Here is a 17,461-nt window from a genome sequence, read left to right as displayed (position 1 = left end):
AAACCTCATTTGGTCAGAAAGTGCAGGATGCCTCCCTGGTAACAGCAGGTTGGGCTTTATGTTCATATAGACAATAGAGATTTGTCAACCAGCAGAGATTTTGTTGAACCTTCATTTGTCAGCTTTTAATTCACTGAGTTGCTGAAAGACAAACATTCACAGTTTGATGTACAAACTGATTTTTATTGGATTTCCAGAAAAAGTACAATTTCATAGAAACTGACAAACTGTGGTTTAAGATTTTATCCAGATTGCCAAGCACACAACAGCTGCTGCAAAACAGCTGCTCTAAATCCCATCCTAAACAGCAGCATGCCTACCACTAAAACAGCAGAAATTACACTTAAAAAGTACAAAGTGCTAAAGACGTGTTGAGATGCTCTCCCTGTGTTAAACATCCAAACAACAGTCCAAATAAAGATTTAGGAAGAAGACAGCGAGGCGGCTAGAATGAGCTCAGTTCATCTAAAATAATATCTGCTGTGCTTCTGGGATTAAAGGAGAATAATGACAACATCAACTAATAAAACACATTTTATTTCCATGTGTTGAAGCCATCACAGTGAACCAGAGCAAGTTGACCAAAACATTTCCCAGCAGCCACTTCTCCCACAGCAGAGTCCAAACAGTGCTTCCTGTTCTCTACAGTTAGGTGTCTTATTGGAAATGGTCTCAGTAGATGACAGGATCTGTCTCGTCTCTATCCTTTCTATTGGCCTCCATTTCTCCTCCTGTTTCCTCCCCTTTCTCTCTCTCCCTCTTTCTCTGCCTACATGAAGCTGACTGTGGAAATGTTTTCATCATTCATACTGATGGACTGCTGATATCATTGCTGTCCATTCTGCGGCAACACACAGAGGCCAAAAGCTTGTCTATGAACCCTTTCCTCATGAACACATACAGGAACAAGTCTGCAAGAGGACTCAACCTAACGAAGATGGTAGACAGGAAGTAGAGGGTCGGGTCATAGTTTTCTACCAGCAACAAAATGATGCTGGGCAGGAACAGCAGCGTGTAAATAAGCAGCACCAGAACCAAACTTCCCACAATTCGTCGTTTTTCATCAGTGGGGACCGAGATGGAAGCAGACAGGGCTTTGAGGGTCCCAACCAGGGAGAATATTAACAGAGGGAAGGGAGGGAGGAGGACGACGGCAGCGAGTATGTATCTGACCACACGATCAATGAAATAGAAAGAGACGACACAGACAGCAGAAAGGACCCAGACCAGGACACAGAGCACCACAGAGGTCTTGATGGTTCGTCTGCAGCGGTACCACAGCGGGTGGGCGATGGCCAAATACCTGTAATACAAGATGGACACAAAGTCTTTGAGGAGCTATAGAGTTATAAACTAATATAATGTTCAGACACAGAAGGAGCTCCACACATACTGGATAGACAGACAGATACCTTTCCAGGGCGATGCAGACCATGAAGTAAACACTGGCAAACACAGCAGGGAGGTAAGTAAATGAGAAGATTTCAGAGATCATATTCCAATCCACATTTGGTGCCACCCAAACGATCATGCAGCAGACCTGAAGGATGTCGGTAATGAGAAGGTTGATGACGTAGATGGGAGCAACATGATCACTTCTCACCTGCAGGAAAACATTGGTAAAAGTCAACAAGCTGTTGGAAACATGTTGTGAAGTCCACCTCCTCCCAAATCTGTCATCTTGCTCTGCCCAGCAGCTGCAGTCAGAGCCATTTCTGACTTTTTCATCCAACAGAAATCTCAGATATGACCTGCTGGCCAATCAGTGCAGCAACAAGACTAAGGGCCAGATTTCCTGCAGCTTCTGCAGCAGTTTTTCAGCCACAGATATGAAGCATTCTGGCTCAAACACATGCGCTGGATTTATCAGACAGACGCACCAGACTGGAGTCGCAGTTTGAGCCTCATGTTTGTGTTTGCAAGGTGAGCCTCTCTCCTCCTTGAATCAGCATTTCAGGGAGGATCGCACAAATAAGAACTGGAGGCAAAGAACTTGATAGAGTCATTAAGCTCACCAGTTTAAGAGAAGGCTGGAATGGAGCCACACATGGAAACTGCATGTGTTTAGGGTCCAATCAGCTTCATGGACATTTGAATTCTGGAGTCAATTATTCCTGTCAGGTTATAGATCATTCCAAGCCTTTGTCCCAGCCCCCTGACACCTAGCCCCCAAACCACATCCAGATCCTTTACAGACAGACAGACTGTAGGACAGACACACCACACAGACAGGAAATAAATAACTCCCAGTCAGAATGTACATACCATAGAATAAAGAGCATAGATGGCCACCAGGGTCAGAGGAAGGCCGACAGCAACGATTATGTATGTGACCACATTTAAGATAAAATCAAGTTTTTTGAGATACTCATAGAACTCGTCGTAATCCGGGTAGTTGGAGGTGGTGCTGCTGAAATTCTGGTAGTTGGAGGTGGTGTTGCTGTAATCGTAGCTTTGGTCCTGTGAGCTGCTGTTAATGTAGAGACCTTCCATTCTTCAGAGTGAAACCTGTTTGAGAGATCAGGTTATTACACTGACTGTAACCTGTCTTCGGTTCAGAACTCTCTCCTCCTGAGACTTTTCTTCAACAATCAGAAAACACAAAACTCTTCTACTCAGCTGAAAAACGTCTCTATAAATATCTCTGAGAGGATTAATGTTGGCTCAGAACAATACACAGAATAATAGTAATATTAAGAAGAAGAAGAATGTGTAAGCATGTTCTAGATATCTGGACTCCAGCAGTATAGCTTTCTGTTTTATAGATTTCATACTTCATTGTTAATGCTCTCTCTCATTTCATCATTTAGTTCATGTTTTTATCTTTTGCTGTTTTCTCAAAGTGTTTTAAGGGAAGAGAAAAAAGCCCAAAGGAAATCAACCCTAACTGGTTTAAGCTCAGTATTCTGTCCACCTCCAGCCCAAAGCTGTTTAATTCGCTCTACATAGAAGAAAAAAGGAATCTGACTAAATGCACCTGTAAAAGCTGCCAGACCCCCTGAATGAGTTCCTCCACCAGATGTTGTGTCCTCTGCAGCCAAAGTTCAAATATGTCCAGTGACAACATGCAGCAGGGTGATGATGATCTACAGCTGCTCTTCTGAGACAAAGGAGTGGCAGGAATATGGAAATGCTGCTTCACACAAATAGACACATAGAGAAGGTTAGCGGGACAAAGAACCGTCACACGCTAACATTTATTTGACTAAGAAATGTGCAGTGACCCGCTCACGCTAACTGGCCACAGGGGAGGTGATGGCGCATACGCCTTTGCTGTGAGAGACCGGGGTTCAATTCCCCACTGGGACACGTCCTTTCTCAAGTACATGATTATTTTGCAGCCACAACAATACAGTTACCGTACCTCTGCTCTGATCCATGTGTTCCTTACTGATGGTGTCTTGTAAATTTGGTGATGGGAAGTAACTCACTCACTTGCTATGTACATGAGGCAATACGAGTATTTCATTTTTATGCTACATTAGAGTCCTCTGCATTGCAGATGGAAATGTATTTTTACTCCATTGCATTTTTCTGACAACTGTATTTACTTTGCAGTTTAACATTATAAAACTAACACATAAAGCAGTCTTTCTGAAGACTTCTAGTACATTTTGCTGTCAATGTACTTATGATTAATTAAAATTTTAAAGGCAGGGTTTTTACCTGTAATGGAGTATTTTTAGTGAGCCTTTAAATGAGCCTTGAAAATGTATTGCATTCCTTAAAATTTAAAAAAACATGGCATTTTAGCCACCAAATGACAACTGCGGTACGTCCGTCTGAAGTCAAGTCAACGTTTCTCTGGTTTCTGGTTTGTTTTTAGTGTGACATGACAGTGACTGCTGTTTTTGTTCCCTCCTGCAGGACGTTGTGGCTGTGCTAGACAGTGTGATTGAAGAGGTGGTTGAAGCAGCAGTGAAGGAGCTGGCAGATGATGGAGCCAGCTATGCAGCTACAGCTCTTGCGTACGTTCATGCGACGTATCCAGCTTTTTTGTTACAGCTACGTCAAAATCATGTTACTTTCTCTTCTTTACTTTCTTACTTTATTTGTTTACAGTCTGTAGAGACAATGGAGTTTTTTTATTTTTATTGAAAAGTTTTACTCGCTGTCCTTGTGGAAAGGCAAGCAAGGCAAATTTATTGATTTATTTACCACCACTACAGTCTTTCAAAGTGCTTTACAGACACAAAGCAGACACGAAGGCACTTTATAATATAAAGCTAGATAATTAATGAGCAGTAGATAAAAAAAATCAAGATTAAAACAATAAACATCTATCTGTCAAAGTGCATTACATACGCGAGAAAGCGAATACAAAAAGAAAAAGACATTAAAATACTACAAAAAGAAATGAAATAAAAATTGATCTTAAAACACAAAACGATGAGATTAAAAGAGAAATGTGTTGGACTGAGCTAGAAACCTTTGTCAGATAAATGGTGATAAATACGATTGTAAAAGTTTAAAAGGCGTCAGAGAACAGGAATGTTTTAAGACCTGACTTAAAGCACCTGCTAGCCATTCTCGGGTGTTTTGGGAGTTTATTCCAGGCATGAGGAGCATAAAAACAGAAAGCTGCTTCTCCATGTTTTGGTCTTGTGAAGGGAACTGCAAGCAGCCCAGCATCTGAGGACCTGAGGGGTCTTAAACTTGATGATTTCATTCACTGGAAGCCCGTGGAGTGATCTCAAAACTGATCTGTGAAAACACCGTTACAATAATCCAGTCTACAAAAGATGAACGCATGTGTGATTTTCTCAAGGTCCTCCTTGGACATGAGATTCTTGTTTTTTGAGATATTGTTTAGGTGATAGGAAGCTGATTTTGTAATTGGGTTTTGATGTGGCTGTTGTCGCAGGGAGAGCAGCGTGCAGGCGGAGTCACTGGTGAGTGAGGTGTTGGGACGCATGCTGCAGGAGGTGTCCTCCTCCGAGATCAAGCTGGAACAGGAGCGTGTCGCTGAAGAGAAACGCAAGCTCGAAGAAGCCAGGTTGGTGTACTGACAGTTGAGGGCGACTTGATAATGACCTGTTAATTCATAGAACTCTACCTGAACATAGAAATCTACTTAATTGTATTTGTCCGTGTATTCAAACATACTTGTAAAATAGGGCTGGGCAATAAAACAATAATGATAATATAATAATGAAATAATGATTTGACATATGTCATGATAATTATCGATATCGAATGAAATGAAATGTTTTTATCGTGGTAACATTTTTCGCCCAGCCCTACTTGTAAAACTGTCAACAAAACATTCCATACAGATTGTGACATTCAGAGTTTAGGATATCAAACATTTTTCATTTGATATATTGATACTGATCATTTCTTAGATCATTAAATGTCAAATCACATGACACATACTGGTCATTAATAACACATTTATTACAAAAGTAAATATGAGTACAATTAAATAAAAATGTGTGTGCTAATAAGTGTAAAAAAAATAGTGCTGGGCAACGATTGCAATTTTTAATCGCGATTAATGACATAGTTAAGCGCAAAATTGAATAATGAATTCTAAAGTAGTGTATTATGCACTTTTAATTTAAATGTACTGCTGTAAACACAAAAGTGCAATAACATGTTGTTTGCAAACACTTTAAACAAATAAGGTGCTTTCTCCCAGCAGTGTTCCCTTTACACAGCAGCAATAAAATATTTCTTGTAAATCTCAACTTAAACATTAAAGTAATCAACATCAACATTAAACCAAAGCTGTTTGCCGCTGCCAGGGCGTTAACTTTTATCCAGCTAGTTAAAACAAGTTAGAGTCCAGAGCCACGATCAGAACATCATGACAGGCTCCTTCTGAGCAGCAGGTGAACAGATAGAAATCTGTTTTCAGGGAGCAGCAGAAACAGTCTGTGTTCTGCATCCAGCGCAGTCTGCCGAAGCCTCCCTCCGCTGCTCGTTTGGGTGGCTGATTTGCAGGCTGATCAACATCCCGCCCCTCCCGTGACCCGGGGTTTGACTGGATGTGTGTTCAGACTCCGTGAGCATCGGGCTTTCAAAAAAATAGTAATAAAAACTGCGTTAACGTGAGATACAATAATTGTCGGCGTTAATTAATTAATGCGTTAACGTGCCCAGTCCTAATGAAAAATATTCCTAAAACAACTATGATGATGATAATAAAATAAATAATTATAACACGTGTGCCCATTTGCACTTTCTTAAAGATCTTCTTTAACAGGCCGTGATTTGTCTCGTCACCAATGGTGCATCCGTCTCGCTCGATGTCTTAATCTACGGGTGAAAAGTAGTGACACCACGCTACAGTTCCTGTCTGCCTTCCTCTCACAGGTTTGATGCAGAAGTGAGTGTCACATAGGTTTCCACAGTCACTAAACTAAATATGTCAGGGCTGTTATCTGGAACAAGCATTATACAAAAGTACTGGCCACATCTGGAAGTGATGCAGCCACCCAGGATTTGGATTTATATAATTTTATTATCCATATTTTCAAGGAATCTACACCAAATGAACCCACAGCGTCGATCCGCCCATCCTCAACAAGCAGGATTCTTTCTTCGGGATTCATAGCTGCAATCAGTCATCACAATCACAGTATCTTACCAGTTGAAAATTATTGTCAAAGTAGCTCACCCACGTTTCTTTTTCCATGTCTGTCGGTGCCAGGAGGAGGCAGGAGCACGAGGCCTTCCTGGTTCAGTTCAGCTTCTCCATCTGCTCTGAGATCATCCACGAAGTTTTAGATGAGGCCATCAAGGAGACCGCCACCTCTGAAATCCAGTAAGGCTTTAAAATACTGATCTGGTCTGATGTGGAGTTACATAATCAACAAGATGACTTAGGTATATATCATAAAGTAAAACGTATAAAGTGGCACACTTATTTTCACTAATGAGTTTCACTGACACTTTTTCAGGCGGGCAGTGAATGAGAAAGCAGACCGTGTGGCTAAATGCACAGAGCAGGTCTGTAGCAAGCTAGTCGAGGAGACTTTGAATGCGGACATCGCTCTGTTGGTTGAAGACGTCCTTGAAGCTGAGCTGCAGCGCATCCACAAGTACATCAAAAGGTAAGAAAGCGAGAAAATGTGATAAGCCAGAGAAATATTCAGAGCCAAACCCTAGAATTTCTCAGCCTGGTCGATGTTGAATATTTGATAGGAGGCCAACACCAACCTGTTATACTGGCACGCCAGGACACCCTTCTGATTCTGGTAGAATGTGGTTTTAAATATCGTTTTACACTAGTGTTACTTTCGTCACGCAAAACTAAACGAAATACAGTATATTCGTCAACGACCTTTTTTTCCCTGATGAAAACGAGACGGCGACAATGTTCTTAGACACTGACTGTGACAATATTAATGTGCAATATTGACTAAAATGTAATTCATAAAATAAAAACTTTAATAAAATCTTTCTTTTTGTCAGTATAATGAGGAGACAAAATGAACAGTGTGTTCATTCGGAGGTATTTTTTTCTTCCTGTGCTTTGCATGCTGGGCGACCGGTGCGCGAGGAGCGTTACTGTGGAGGATGCGAACTCTGGTGATGAACACAACATGCTCGGGAGAAAGAGGCGCTTAGATGTCAGCTCCCCTAAAAGAGTGATTTGTGATATTTCAGGGGTCTCTAAAATATTGACAGCTTGCTTTATTTCTCTGTCATCATGGATCATGCGAAGTGACTTCATCCAGCCAGAGGGAACGATCACCAGAGGGGCCAGACGCTCCGTGATCTCCTGTCCCTGGTCCGCCCCACTCCCTCTTGTTGTGTCGCTAGTCTGACCGACACGCTGTGAACTGGCTGGATGAATATTACCGAGATCCACGTAGGCCTACTACCGCAGCTGGGGGCTCCCTGCAGCGCCACGCAACTTTCTAAACTCTTCCCTCTCACTGAGAAAAGAAAGGTCAGGTCGCAAACACAGCTGCTGTGTGAAGCGTAACTGTAGCTACATATGAAGTTATTATTATAACATGCCCGATACCTTCACAGTCAGCCCCTGGCCGACATGCTTGCAGCTATTAATGATTCAGCATTAAGAATCACAGCCTGGCGCCCTCCTCCCCGTCACGGGAAAAAGCTCACCCGAAAGCTATGTAGAGTTAGAGATTTTTGAAAAGACACTACGAATTTGAAGCGGCATATCAAGCCTAACCACCTGGGAACTGAGGAACGTTAATGTCTCTCTTGCAAGAAAAATGAGAACAAAGCTGACATTCAAAACATATCTCTGTTTTGGTTCGAGCAGATCGACCAAACTGCTGATCAAAATTATACTGATGAGTTAGAAAAGACTAAAATGATGGTTAATGACTAAAACTAGACTAAAACACCCAGACCTTTAAAAGTAACAAGGAACTTTGACACAGGACTAAAACTAAATTTTAAAATTAACACTATTTTACAGTTTCTCTGTTTCTACTTTTCTCCTGTCCGCCCCCAGGTGGCGTGATGTGGTAGCAGTGCGTCGGCAGCTGAAGAGACAGATGAGAGGTTTCCCTGCGGCTCCTTGCTGTGTGGACCCTCGATTCAAACTGAAAGCTCTGGCCCCCAGCGCCCCTGCGCAGCCCTCCATGGCAGATCTGGCCCGTGGTCTGGTCAACCTGGGAAACGCCGGCACGCTGGCCCTCTCCAGCACCAGGTGTGTTCATCTCCAATCACAAAGTGTGTGTTTGGCATGCACATGAGCATTGGCTGAATGAAAAACCGATGAATATTGCGCAACGCTGCAGCATGCAGACTATGGATAAATGTTGTTTTTTAGTTTACTAGCTTTGTCATCCTTGAAACGAATTACGGCTCCAGTAAGTATGAAACCTGTTTTGTATTTTGTTAAGGTTGTTGAAAATGAGAGAAGAAGTGATCCACCAGATGAGAGTCCACTACTACTATCAGCAGCTGCTCGAGTAAGTCATGACTATGTTTGTTCAGCCGGTCAGTGGTTCAAGTCACAGAGCAGCATTTTCACCTCTTTTGGGTGTTTCTCTCAGTGAGAGCGTGTGGGCGCCACTCGACCTGCCAGCACTGGCGACAGAAAATATCCCCGACCCACCTGACCGAATCTTCTGGAAGGCTGTTCTCCTCTTGCCTAGCGACCACGAGAGTGTAGCCAGCCTGGCGGACAGGTAAGCAGCTGCGCTTCGGTGTCACAGCAGGTCTCCGACGGTAACAGCAGACGTTTTGATTTCCGTTAAGATTGAATTGAATTTCTTCTCATTGAATGTCTGTTGTCTTCAGGATCCTGTCAGACTGGCTGGAGGCGAAGTTTGGTGGTGGCAATTGGGCGGGCGGCGAGGAGCAGCCAGATGGCGCACTACAGACGGTCTGTGTCACCAACACGCTGCAGGATAAAGGACAACACACTCACAAAGTCCACATCAGCGTCAAGGTAAGATCACACTGCTGACCGACACCCTCAAAGCCCACTGTCTTCTGATTGGCCATTGTCCAATGTGTTTACCAGGTTGCCGCAGGGATAGGGCTGCATGTTACTTTGTGGGCGTGGCCAGCATTCTCTGCCTGGAGAAAATGACCATATATGGAAATCCGGCTCAGAATGACATCACACCGAGCCGCTGGTAGAAAAAGCGGTTACAAACAGAGCGTTCAGAACAGGCGGATATCTGAGGTTTCTTTTAAATACTTTTACCTCATTATTTGTAATATTATAGATAAGCCAGAAAATATGAAAAAGCATAATATGTCCCCTTTATAATGAATCAGTAGCCTAAACTGTAGTCTACAACAAAGTAACAACAACATAATGAACACATTTAAATCATTATATTAGGCCGGTTGAAGAACAACATGTAGTAGGCTCCAAAAAAAGGTAAAAGTGAAAACTCCTTGGACGCCCGTCTAATATATTCCCGTATTCTGCTCTGGACCTGCTCGGTTCAGACTCTCAGGTAGGTACGGTTCCAACCTGCTCTGCACAGCAACCAGGTGTTGTGCCGAGTTTCGCCTGCCTGCGGAGAATTGCATGCACCCCCAAAAACTGCTTATAAACGCTAAAATATTCTTTGTGGGGTCAATGGTGATAAATGATTTGATGCATATATTTAATGAACATTTACATTTATCGTTAATATTTCATTACAGTTAGTAGATTTCCACAGCAACTCACTGTACACTGTGGAAAGTCGTGTTTAGATGTCATTAAATGCTAATTGAGGAGACAGAAATCTCAGTTATTGTTTCTGGTATTAATTAGCAAAGCTTCCAAACACTGTATGTGCTCCACTGTATAATAACCCAGGTTGGTAATAATGGAAATATTTGGCGCTGTGTTTTTTGACTTCTCGGTGGTTTCTCCCAGGCGTCCCGAGGTCCTCTGACCGAAGACAGCATGTCCAAAATGGAGGAGTGCTGTGAGCTCCACGGAACAGGAGCTCTGATCACGTTGCTCCCCGCCATGCCCATCCTCGAGCCCGGGCACGAGGAGCCGGATGTGCCCCTGCTGTCAGCCCTGCTGCAGCTCAAACAGCTGCAGCAAGCCAGCACCTGGCACTGCCCGCTGCCTCTGGTCGTTCTGGTGCCGGGGCCCGACGGTGACGCACAGAAACTTGAAGAAGGTAATTAATAACAGTAATAATGACTGAAATAGCTTCCTGAAGAATACAGTTATGGTCACGAGGATAAACGCAACATGGAAGTTGCAGTATTTATTCATCACGGTGCCTTGTCCCTCAGCACTGATGCTGCACACACTGGTGAAGGAAGGCCTGATATCGGAGTACACGTTCTTCTTCATACCAGAAACCACAAGTGACCTAAAGGGATCCAAACAGGTACCACACATGCACAGACACTAACGCCACAGTCTTTAAAGTTATTCACTTTCACAAGCAGGACTGTGTTGGGATATGATGTCGTGTTTAGGCTAAAGCGACTGTATTCGATCATTTTATAATCATGATGAACCCACAGAGACTTATCAGCTGAATCTGCACTCCACGTTTTGCCCATTGCATCTCATCCTGCTGTCTACCAGCACCTACCTGATTGTTGATGTGCTCGGGGAATTTCTTGTTTCTTTTAATTTAGCCGTCTGGCCCACAACTTTGATGTTTTGTTGTGTCAGTCTCACCGCTCTTAGCGTCATTTTCAGCCCCAGCAGGCAGTTACAAAAAAGCTCTAAAAGCCACTGTATGTAAGGCAAAAGAAAGCCCAGTATTCACACTTGAGTTCAGTTTTTTGTCTCTAGCAAATCCCCTGAGAAAGATCTGTCTCTTCAGCTGCTAAATACTCCCCTATATTCACCAGCTAGTTGCTAACTTTGTTGTCTATCTGCTATTTGGTGCTGGTTAGGTAGCACACAGAAGGTTCTTAGAGCTTTTTTGCTGCAAACAGCTGCTTGCTGCTCTGCTAAAAATGCAGATGAGAGTAGCGAGACTGGACTTAAATAGTAAAATCAAAACAGTGAGCTGACTTTACATTAATAAAGTAAAATTCTTTGCAAGGAAACGCAACAATTCTCAAACATGTCGTGTAATCTTAACATCAGTTTACATAGTGCAGCTCAACACCGTCATAACTCACTCCAAAGGTCTGAGGAAATGTTTGATTTCATTTGTCATTGAACCCACTCCCACAGCAAGCTGCCAACTAGGGGTGGGATTCCATTCAATGGGCTGAGATTCAATTATAAAACGATTCTCGATGTATCTTGATGCATCTTTTTTTATTTTGATACAGGATCTGTGGATAATACTAACAGGGTTTTTCCTGGCTCAGAATGGACCTTTGGGCGGAGACTTTGCGCGACAGTAAGCATGATCCGTACGCGTACAGGAAAGGCAATCAGTTAGCTTGCGACCAAAATCTATGTATTTTGCTTGCTGCTTGCTCAACAGTTGTTTGATACATGGTTATTAAAACACATTTGGAGAGAATATTAAATGCTTTTTTTCCCTCCATCATTTTGGTGCTGGTGATTTTCCTTTGGCGCTCGCTAAAACCTCTTTGGGGAGGCGTCAAAAATATCTCTCTGCCTGAAAAACCCTGACTAAGCATCAAAATCAAAAAAGGGACTAGTTTGCATCTCTGATTTATTTCATTAACCTCTCAGCTCAACGGTACCTCATTTCTTTAACAACCAAATATAATTATCAGGATGTACAGTGTGTGCTGGACACCAGTTTAGTCTAAGCTTGTACCTGACAAGTAGGTAAGACCTACAGCTGAGCCAATTAACATAACTACGTTACTAATTTAACTAACGTTGCATAACAGGTAAAAAACGTGCTGTACAGGGGAGACGTTAGCTCGCGCTAACAGCCTTCACTTTTCCAGCTGTTGGGGAAACTACAGACTTACGGACGCACTGTGACCTACACTGCACCTTTACTACCAGACAGACACTTACTGCTAGTATTTTTAATTTAAATAATCTTTTTTTGTTTTACATTTGTTAATCGATTCTGGTTTTTCCTCGTCTGCATCGCGATGCATTTAGGAATCAATTTTTTTCTCCCACCTCTACTGTCAACTGCATAGTATACAACTTTCCCCTGTCCGCTAGTCAGAGTAAGCACAGTATCATGAATACTGAACATGACAGCTGTCTCAAAATAACACATTTGTGTAAATTAGGAATTATTGTATCTGTGAAGTAGTGAGATGAAGGTATGTCTCAAATACAGCCTCCTTCATTGTGAGGCGTCGTGAGCCAGAAAGGTTCAGAATCACTGATAATGGATCGTTTGATAGTTCTGAAACATTTCTTCAAAGTCTTTATAGCCCGTTAACCTTCTCCACCTTCTGTCCCGCTCGTCCTGCTGTGTCTCCAGCTGAGCCAGGCTATGCGTTGGCTGCTGGCCCGTGCTCCACCACCCTTCCCGCTCTCCTGCCAGACCCTGGTGCAGCTCGTGGAGGCCAGCTTGAGTTGTGAGTTCAGTCCCAGAGTTTACGCCCACCGCCAGGACCGGGCCGCTGCACGTCGCCCCTCCCAGGAGCCCGCGCCTGTCATCCGGCTGTACAACGCCGTCCTGGCTCACGTTGCTGACAAAGTGTCGTCCCAGGAGCTCAGCAGACTGTCGTGGCCGCCGGGGGAGTTCTGCCAGCCTGATATGCGTGAGTTTGTCCCTCATCCGGGCTGGAACTCCACCCAGCACCTGGCCTGGCTGCGCGCAGCCATCCTCAGCCTACAGCTGCCGCAGTGGGAGCAGCCATCGTCCACAGGTCAGTGACTGAGATGTGAACAAGAAACCAATAGTCGTTGTATTTTCCTTCCTCCTCACTTCCTTTATTATCTCCCCCTCTCTAGACTCGTGGTCTGAGCTCTGCTCCTCCATCTTTCGCTACGCTGCTCGGATCCCAGTCTCTCGCCGCAGTCAGCCTCTTCTAATGTCACGCCTGGAAAACCTTCTGGAACGGGTCAGGCTGAAGGGTCACCGTACCCAAACCCCCGGATCCAGGGTAACCATGAGCGACTGGGGCGACGGAGACGAGGAAACGTGGCCAGCATTCAGTCAGATTCCTTGGGACGACATTCTGGTGATTTGCATAGACCACAAGCTGAAAGACTGGCAGATCCCTGCACCTGTCTGCGAAGGTGACGATACTTTTGGGGATGGTTGTTTTACAGTGATGCATTTTCCATGTGAACCTACTGATGGATGACTTGTATTACAAAATGAAATGATTTGTTTGTGGTGGTGTTGTTGAAGATGCTGTGACAGAGGATGGGGAGATCCTGGTGTACTTCCCCACCGAGTCACTGAAGGGTTTCCAGCCACCTGAGGAATGGACCCAGGCCATCAGACAAACCCACAGGGAGAAACAGGAAGAGAAGGAAGGGTAGGACGATCCAAAGAGAGTTTAGAGTTCCTGCTACTACTTCCTGTGGTTGCTGACGTCACCTCTCTTAATGGCGAGGTACACAGTTACAGTGCTCCTCCTGATTTGTCCCTGTCTCCCTCTCCTCCATTCTCAGGGCGAGTGCAGCGGCTTGTGCCACACCCACCGGTTTGTCCTTCAGGCAGAGGTTATTCCACAGTGTGATGGGGCCCCTGGAGGCCCCGACAGCCCCGATAGACATCACACACACTCCCACAGCACAAGAGCTGCTGGCCCACAGAGTCCTCCAGAGCTTAGAGGAGGAGAAGGCCGAAAGCAAAAGGTACAGCTATGCCCCGGTTTGAAAAACTTCCATTGCATCTATAAGTTTGTAGACTGCACATTTTTAACAGAGGAGGTGTAGATTAATAAATATAGGGATGCAAATGTTCGGCCACCGAAATTAATCGGCTGAAAAAAAAGGTTGTTGCCATTTCAGCAGTGTGGAAGTATTTTAAAGTGTCTGAGCTGTTTTCTGCTGAACTGACTCAGCACATCCGCTCCATCTGTGGCTGACTTCTTAGAAAAGAACCGCTTCTGTGTTTCTGTCACTCGTCTGTGAGAAGGAGGTTAAGCTAGCCGCACCTACATTTGGAGTGCACACGTATTCGAGCCTTTACGGTAAGTGAAGCGGCCCAGAGCGAGCTGACAGGCAGGTTAGAGACTTTATCCTCTCAGTTTGTCTCTTTAGTGTGAAGAGAGGCTGTGAAGACCAGAACCACATAAAACAGCATTTATCAAACCGCGTCGGACTGGATGAATTTAGCGCGAGGAGGAAACACATGTGACAACGTCCGGTTTTCAAAATAAGGCGTCTTTACAGGATGGAAATAAGATTAATTGGATTATATTCACAGGAAGTATAAAACATATTACATGTGTCCATTAAAAGTAAATGGACTCATGTAATTTACTTTACTGGACCCTGTTGGGCCCCGGGCCCCCCACCATAGTCTCTCCACATCCTGTGGGAAACACTGAGGGAAAAGCTCATTTTGACTGTTTAATTTATGCAGTGGTAAAAAGGCAAAAATGTGAATGTACTTGTTTGTATTCAGCAAATTTTTTCATAAAATTCAGTTTTGGCTTCGGACAAGATTTTTCATTTCGGTGCATCCCTAAATAAAAAAGTAATAACCTTATCAAAAATAGATAGAAAGGTCTCGTCTTTGGTTGCACTGTTCACTGGCAAACTCCTTTAATGATGTATTATTAAATCCACCGTGTGTGTGTGTCATGTCTAACACGCCCTACTGTCTACAGGAGCATGGAGCAGCTTCAGCGTTGGCTGGACGGCGACCCCTTGGACCACTTGTCCACACCGCTTTTCATTCCATCGTCCACTCTGTTGTCCATGCCCACAACCATAATCCACGCGCCCACAGCCAAGACTCGAGATGCCCCTCTCACACAGGTATGACGTGTCCCCTCACATTCAGAGCTCCTGGGACAAGTTAGGTCTTTTTACAAACAGTCAGTCTGGGTAACAGAAATAGTGAAGGAGGCAGGTCCAGTCAAACCTACTGAGTTTAACCCTTGAAGCTAATTTGCGCTGCATATTCTTCATTAAAGATGAGGTAGTTGCAGTTACCTAATCTCCAAGCTACACAATAGTTAATACTTTTGTTGCAGTTATAGAAGAGCAGACAGTGCTGTGATTTATCTACAAGATCTTCTGCAAATGTTGCAGTCAAGAATCGCAGTAGTCATGCATTTTCATGGTTTGGACCCTCCAGGAGCCGGAGCCTGATGATCTGTCGGACAAAGCAGACTGGCCTAAAACGACGCCTGTATCTGTGGAGTGGCGGCTGAAGGAGCTGGAGCGACAGATTTTGGCGAGCCAAGAGGAAGAATTGGCCTGCAGGCTGAAGCTGAGCGGTCTGCTGAGCATTGTTGACGACTGATGAACTTCTTTTAACAAATGACTCTGCAGCTGTGCACTAAGGACAAACAGGCGTTCTGCCTGCAGCGAGAGACTCCTGTCATTTATTTGCTGAGCTCATACTGAGTTCACTCTGTTGTGAATTTCTCATCTTTTAGTCTGTTGAGGTCGGATTGATTGATTGTAACAGTGTGTGTCTTGTTTAGTTTTTTTATATTAAAGTCTGGGTTTGTACAATAGGAAAAGAAAATCAAGATTCTTACTCTTGGTTTAATTTTGTACCATTTATTTTGCATTTAAACCTTGAAAATATTTGTTACAGCTAATAGTGTCTGACTGTGTTTTTATTTTAGTGTTGAATCGTCTGACAGCTAAATATTGAATAAAAGTATTTTTAAAGTAAACCTACCCAGTTTTCATTCAGTAGTAAGAGACTGATCGGCTCGTCGTAATCGATGTGTGAGCACATGTGTTGTGTTTGTCGTAGGAGCGATCTGATTAGAGACCCGCCCACTTCTCCGCCCAAACAGTTGGTGAATGGACAGCCGAGTCTCTGCTCATGTCTCTCATTCGTAAGGTTAACATAACTAAACTGTAACATTTAAACAGTTGTGCCAGATGTGATGTTGATCCCTGTCAGAACTGGTTTCTCTTATGGTTTATGAATGCATTGATTTATGCTACTTAAGCCTCTTTCTGAGGATGAGAAACCAAAGATTTATGGTGAGTTTAAGGACATTATGTCAGGTGGGAAATATGTAGACCTGTCCAAATGTGCTTTAAAATAAAGCTGGGTCAAGAGAGGCGACTGAACATCCAGCTGATAATAAAGCTTTGAAAAGGACAGCCTGTAACAAAATGCCTTTATTGAAACATAGGTCACTGTCATGTAGACCTGAAGCAGAAACTGCCTTATTGTGGAAAGGCTACAGTACAAGGAATTTAAACTTGACTTTATTTGTTCTCACTCTGTTTATTTAGAAATACAGCTAAAAAAACAAAGGTAAACAAACATTTAGCTATTATGTACAAGTGAATAAAAAACTCTGTCTAGTAACAATACAACAATGAACAACAACATATAACAAGGCAGAATGGTTCTGGATATTGTAAACAAGAATACAATAGCACAGACTCCATATATTGCTGGCCTAAATATCAAGTGATTAATGTAACAGGTTGCCTTTATACACTGAACAAAATTATAAACGCAACACTTTTGTTTTTGCCCCCATTCATCATGAGTTGAACAAAGATCTAAGACTTTTTCTATGTACACAAAAGGCCCATTTCTCTCAAACATTGTTCACAAATCTGTCAAAATCTGTGTCAGTGAGCACTTCTCCTTTGCCGAGATAATCCATCCACCTCACAGGTGGTGATGCTGATCAGACAGCATCTTGATAGGTGTGCCTTAGGCTGGCCACAATAAAAGGCCTTAGGCTGGCAACAATAAAAGGCCACTCCAAAATGTGCAGTTTCACTGTATTGGGGGGTCTGGAATCCAGTCAGTATCTGGTGTGACCACCGTTTGCCTCACGCAGTGCAACACATCTGCTCCTCACAGAGTTCCAGATCAGGTTGTTGATTGCGGCCTGTGGAGTGTTGGTCCACTCCTCTTCAATGGCTGTGTGAAGTTGCAGACAGGTCGAGACCCCGATGAGGACGACGAGCATGCAGATGAGCTTCCCTGAGACGGTTCCTGACAGTTTCTGCAGAAATTCTTTGGTTATGCAAACCGATTGT

At 43.6% G+C, this 17,461-nt stretch overlaps 2 protein-coding genes across 3 annotated transcripts in view; one reads left to right on the top strand and one right to left on the bottom strand.

The window, feature by feature from the left end:
* Positions 1-16,559, top strand: part of LOC123973888 (minichromosome maintenance complex component 3 associated protein) — a 32,541-nt gene extending 15,982 nt beyond the window's left edge. For both annotated transcript variants that reach the window (XM_046054245.1, XM_046054244.1), the window contains 16 exons: positions 3,868-3,968; positions 4,865-4,996; positions 6,656-6,769; positions 6,906-7,058; positions 8,438-8,635; positions 8,832-8,900; positions 8,985-9,119; positions 9,232-9,382; positions 10,313-10,568; positions 10,687-10,784; positions 12,786-13,176; positions 13,262-13,549; positions 13,665-13,794; positions 13,931-14,116; positions 15,097-15,247; positions 15,570-16,559. In XM_046054245.1, coding sequence (XP_045910201.1) covers positions 3,868-3,968; positions 4,865-4,996; positions 6,656-6,769; positions 6,906-7,058; positions 8,438-8,635; positions 8,832-8,900; positions 8,985-9,119; positions 9,232-9,382; positions 10,313-10,568; positions 10,687-10,784; positions 12,786-13,176; positions 13,262-13,549; positions 13,665-13,794; positions 13,931-14,116; positions 15,097-15,247; positions 15,570-15,737 — 2,721 coding nt within the window. In that variant the 3' untranslated portion in view covers positions 15,738-16,559. The remainder of the gene's footprint in view (positions 1-3,867; positions 3,969-4,864; positions 4,997-6,655; positions 6,770-6,905; positions 7,059-8,437; positions 8,636-8,831; positions 8,901-8,984; positions 9,120-9,231; positions 9,383-10,312; positions 10,569-10,686; positions 10,785-12,785; positions 13,177-13,261; positions 13,550-13,664; positions 13,795-13,930; positions 14,117-15,096; positions 15,248-15,569) is intronic.
* On the bottom strand, positions 300-9,409 carry LOC123973890 (G-protein coupled receptor 4-like). The gene is made up of 6 exons (XM_046054249.1): positions 9,047-9,409; positions 6,623-6,759; positions 2,978-3,136; positions 2,266-2,508; positions 1,413-1,603; positions 300-1,303 (listed from the first exon to the last, which is right to left on the bottom strand). The coding sequence occupies exons 4-6, from the start codon at positions 2,491-2,493 to the stop codon at positions 805-807; spliced, it is 918 nt and encodes a 305-aa protein (XP_045910205.1). The 5' UTR covers positions 2,494-2,508; positions 2,978-3,136; positions 6,623-6,759; positions 9,047-9,409; the 3' UTR covers positions 300-804.
* Positions 16,560-17,461: the final 902 nt, after the last annotated feature.

Source organism: Micropterus dolomieu, linkage group LG07, assembly GCF_021292245.1.
Source record: "Micropterus dolomieu isolate WLL.071019.BEF.003 ecotype Adirondacks linkage group LG07, ASM2129224v1, whole genome shotgun sequence".
NCBI classification, from domain to species: domain Eukaryota; kingdom Metazoa; phylum Chordata; class Actinopteri; order Centrarchiformes; family Centrarchidae; genus Micropterus; species Micropterus dolomieu.
The sequence above is the reverse complement of the archived record's forward strand: the minus strand, read 5'-3'. Positions and strand labels throughout refer to the sequence as shown.

Excerpts from the sequence above, each read along its gene's own strand:
- LOC123973890 (XM_046054249.1), bottom strand. The coding sequence starts at position 2,493 with ATGGAAGGTCTCTACATTAACAGCAGCTCACAGGACCAAAGCTACGAT. Across the intron at positions 1,604-2,265 it reads TCTATGCTCTTTATTCTATG|GTGAGAAGTGATCATGTTGC; the intron begins GTATGTACATTC and ends GTTTTCCTGCAG. Across the intron at positions 1,304-1,412 it reads GTCTGCATCGCCCTGGAAAG|GTATTTGGCCATCGCCCACC; the intron begins GTATCTGTCTGT and ends CTTGTATTACAG.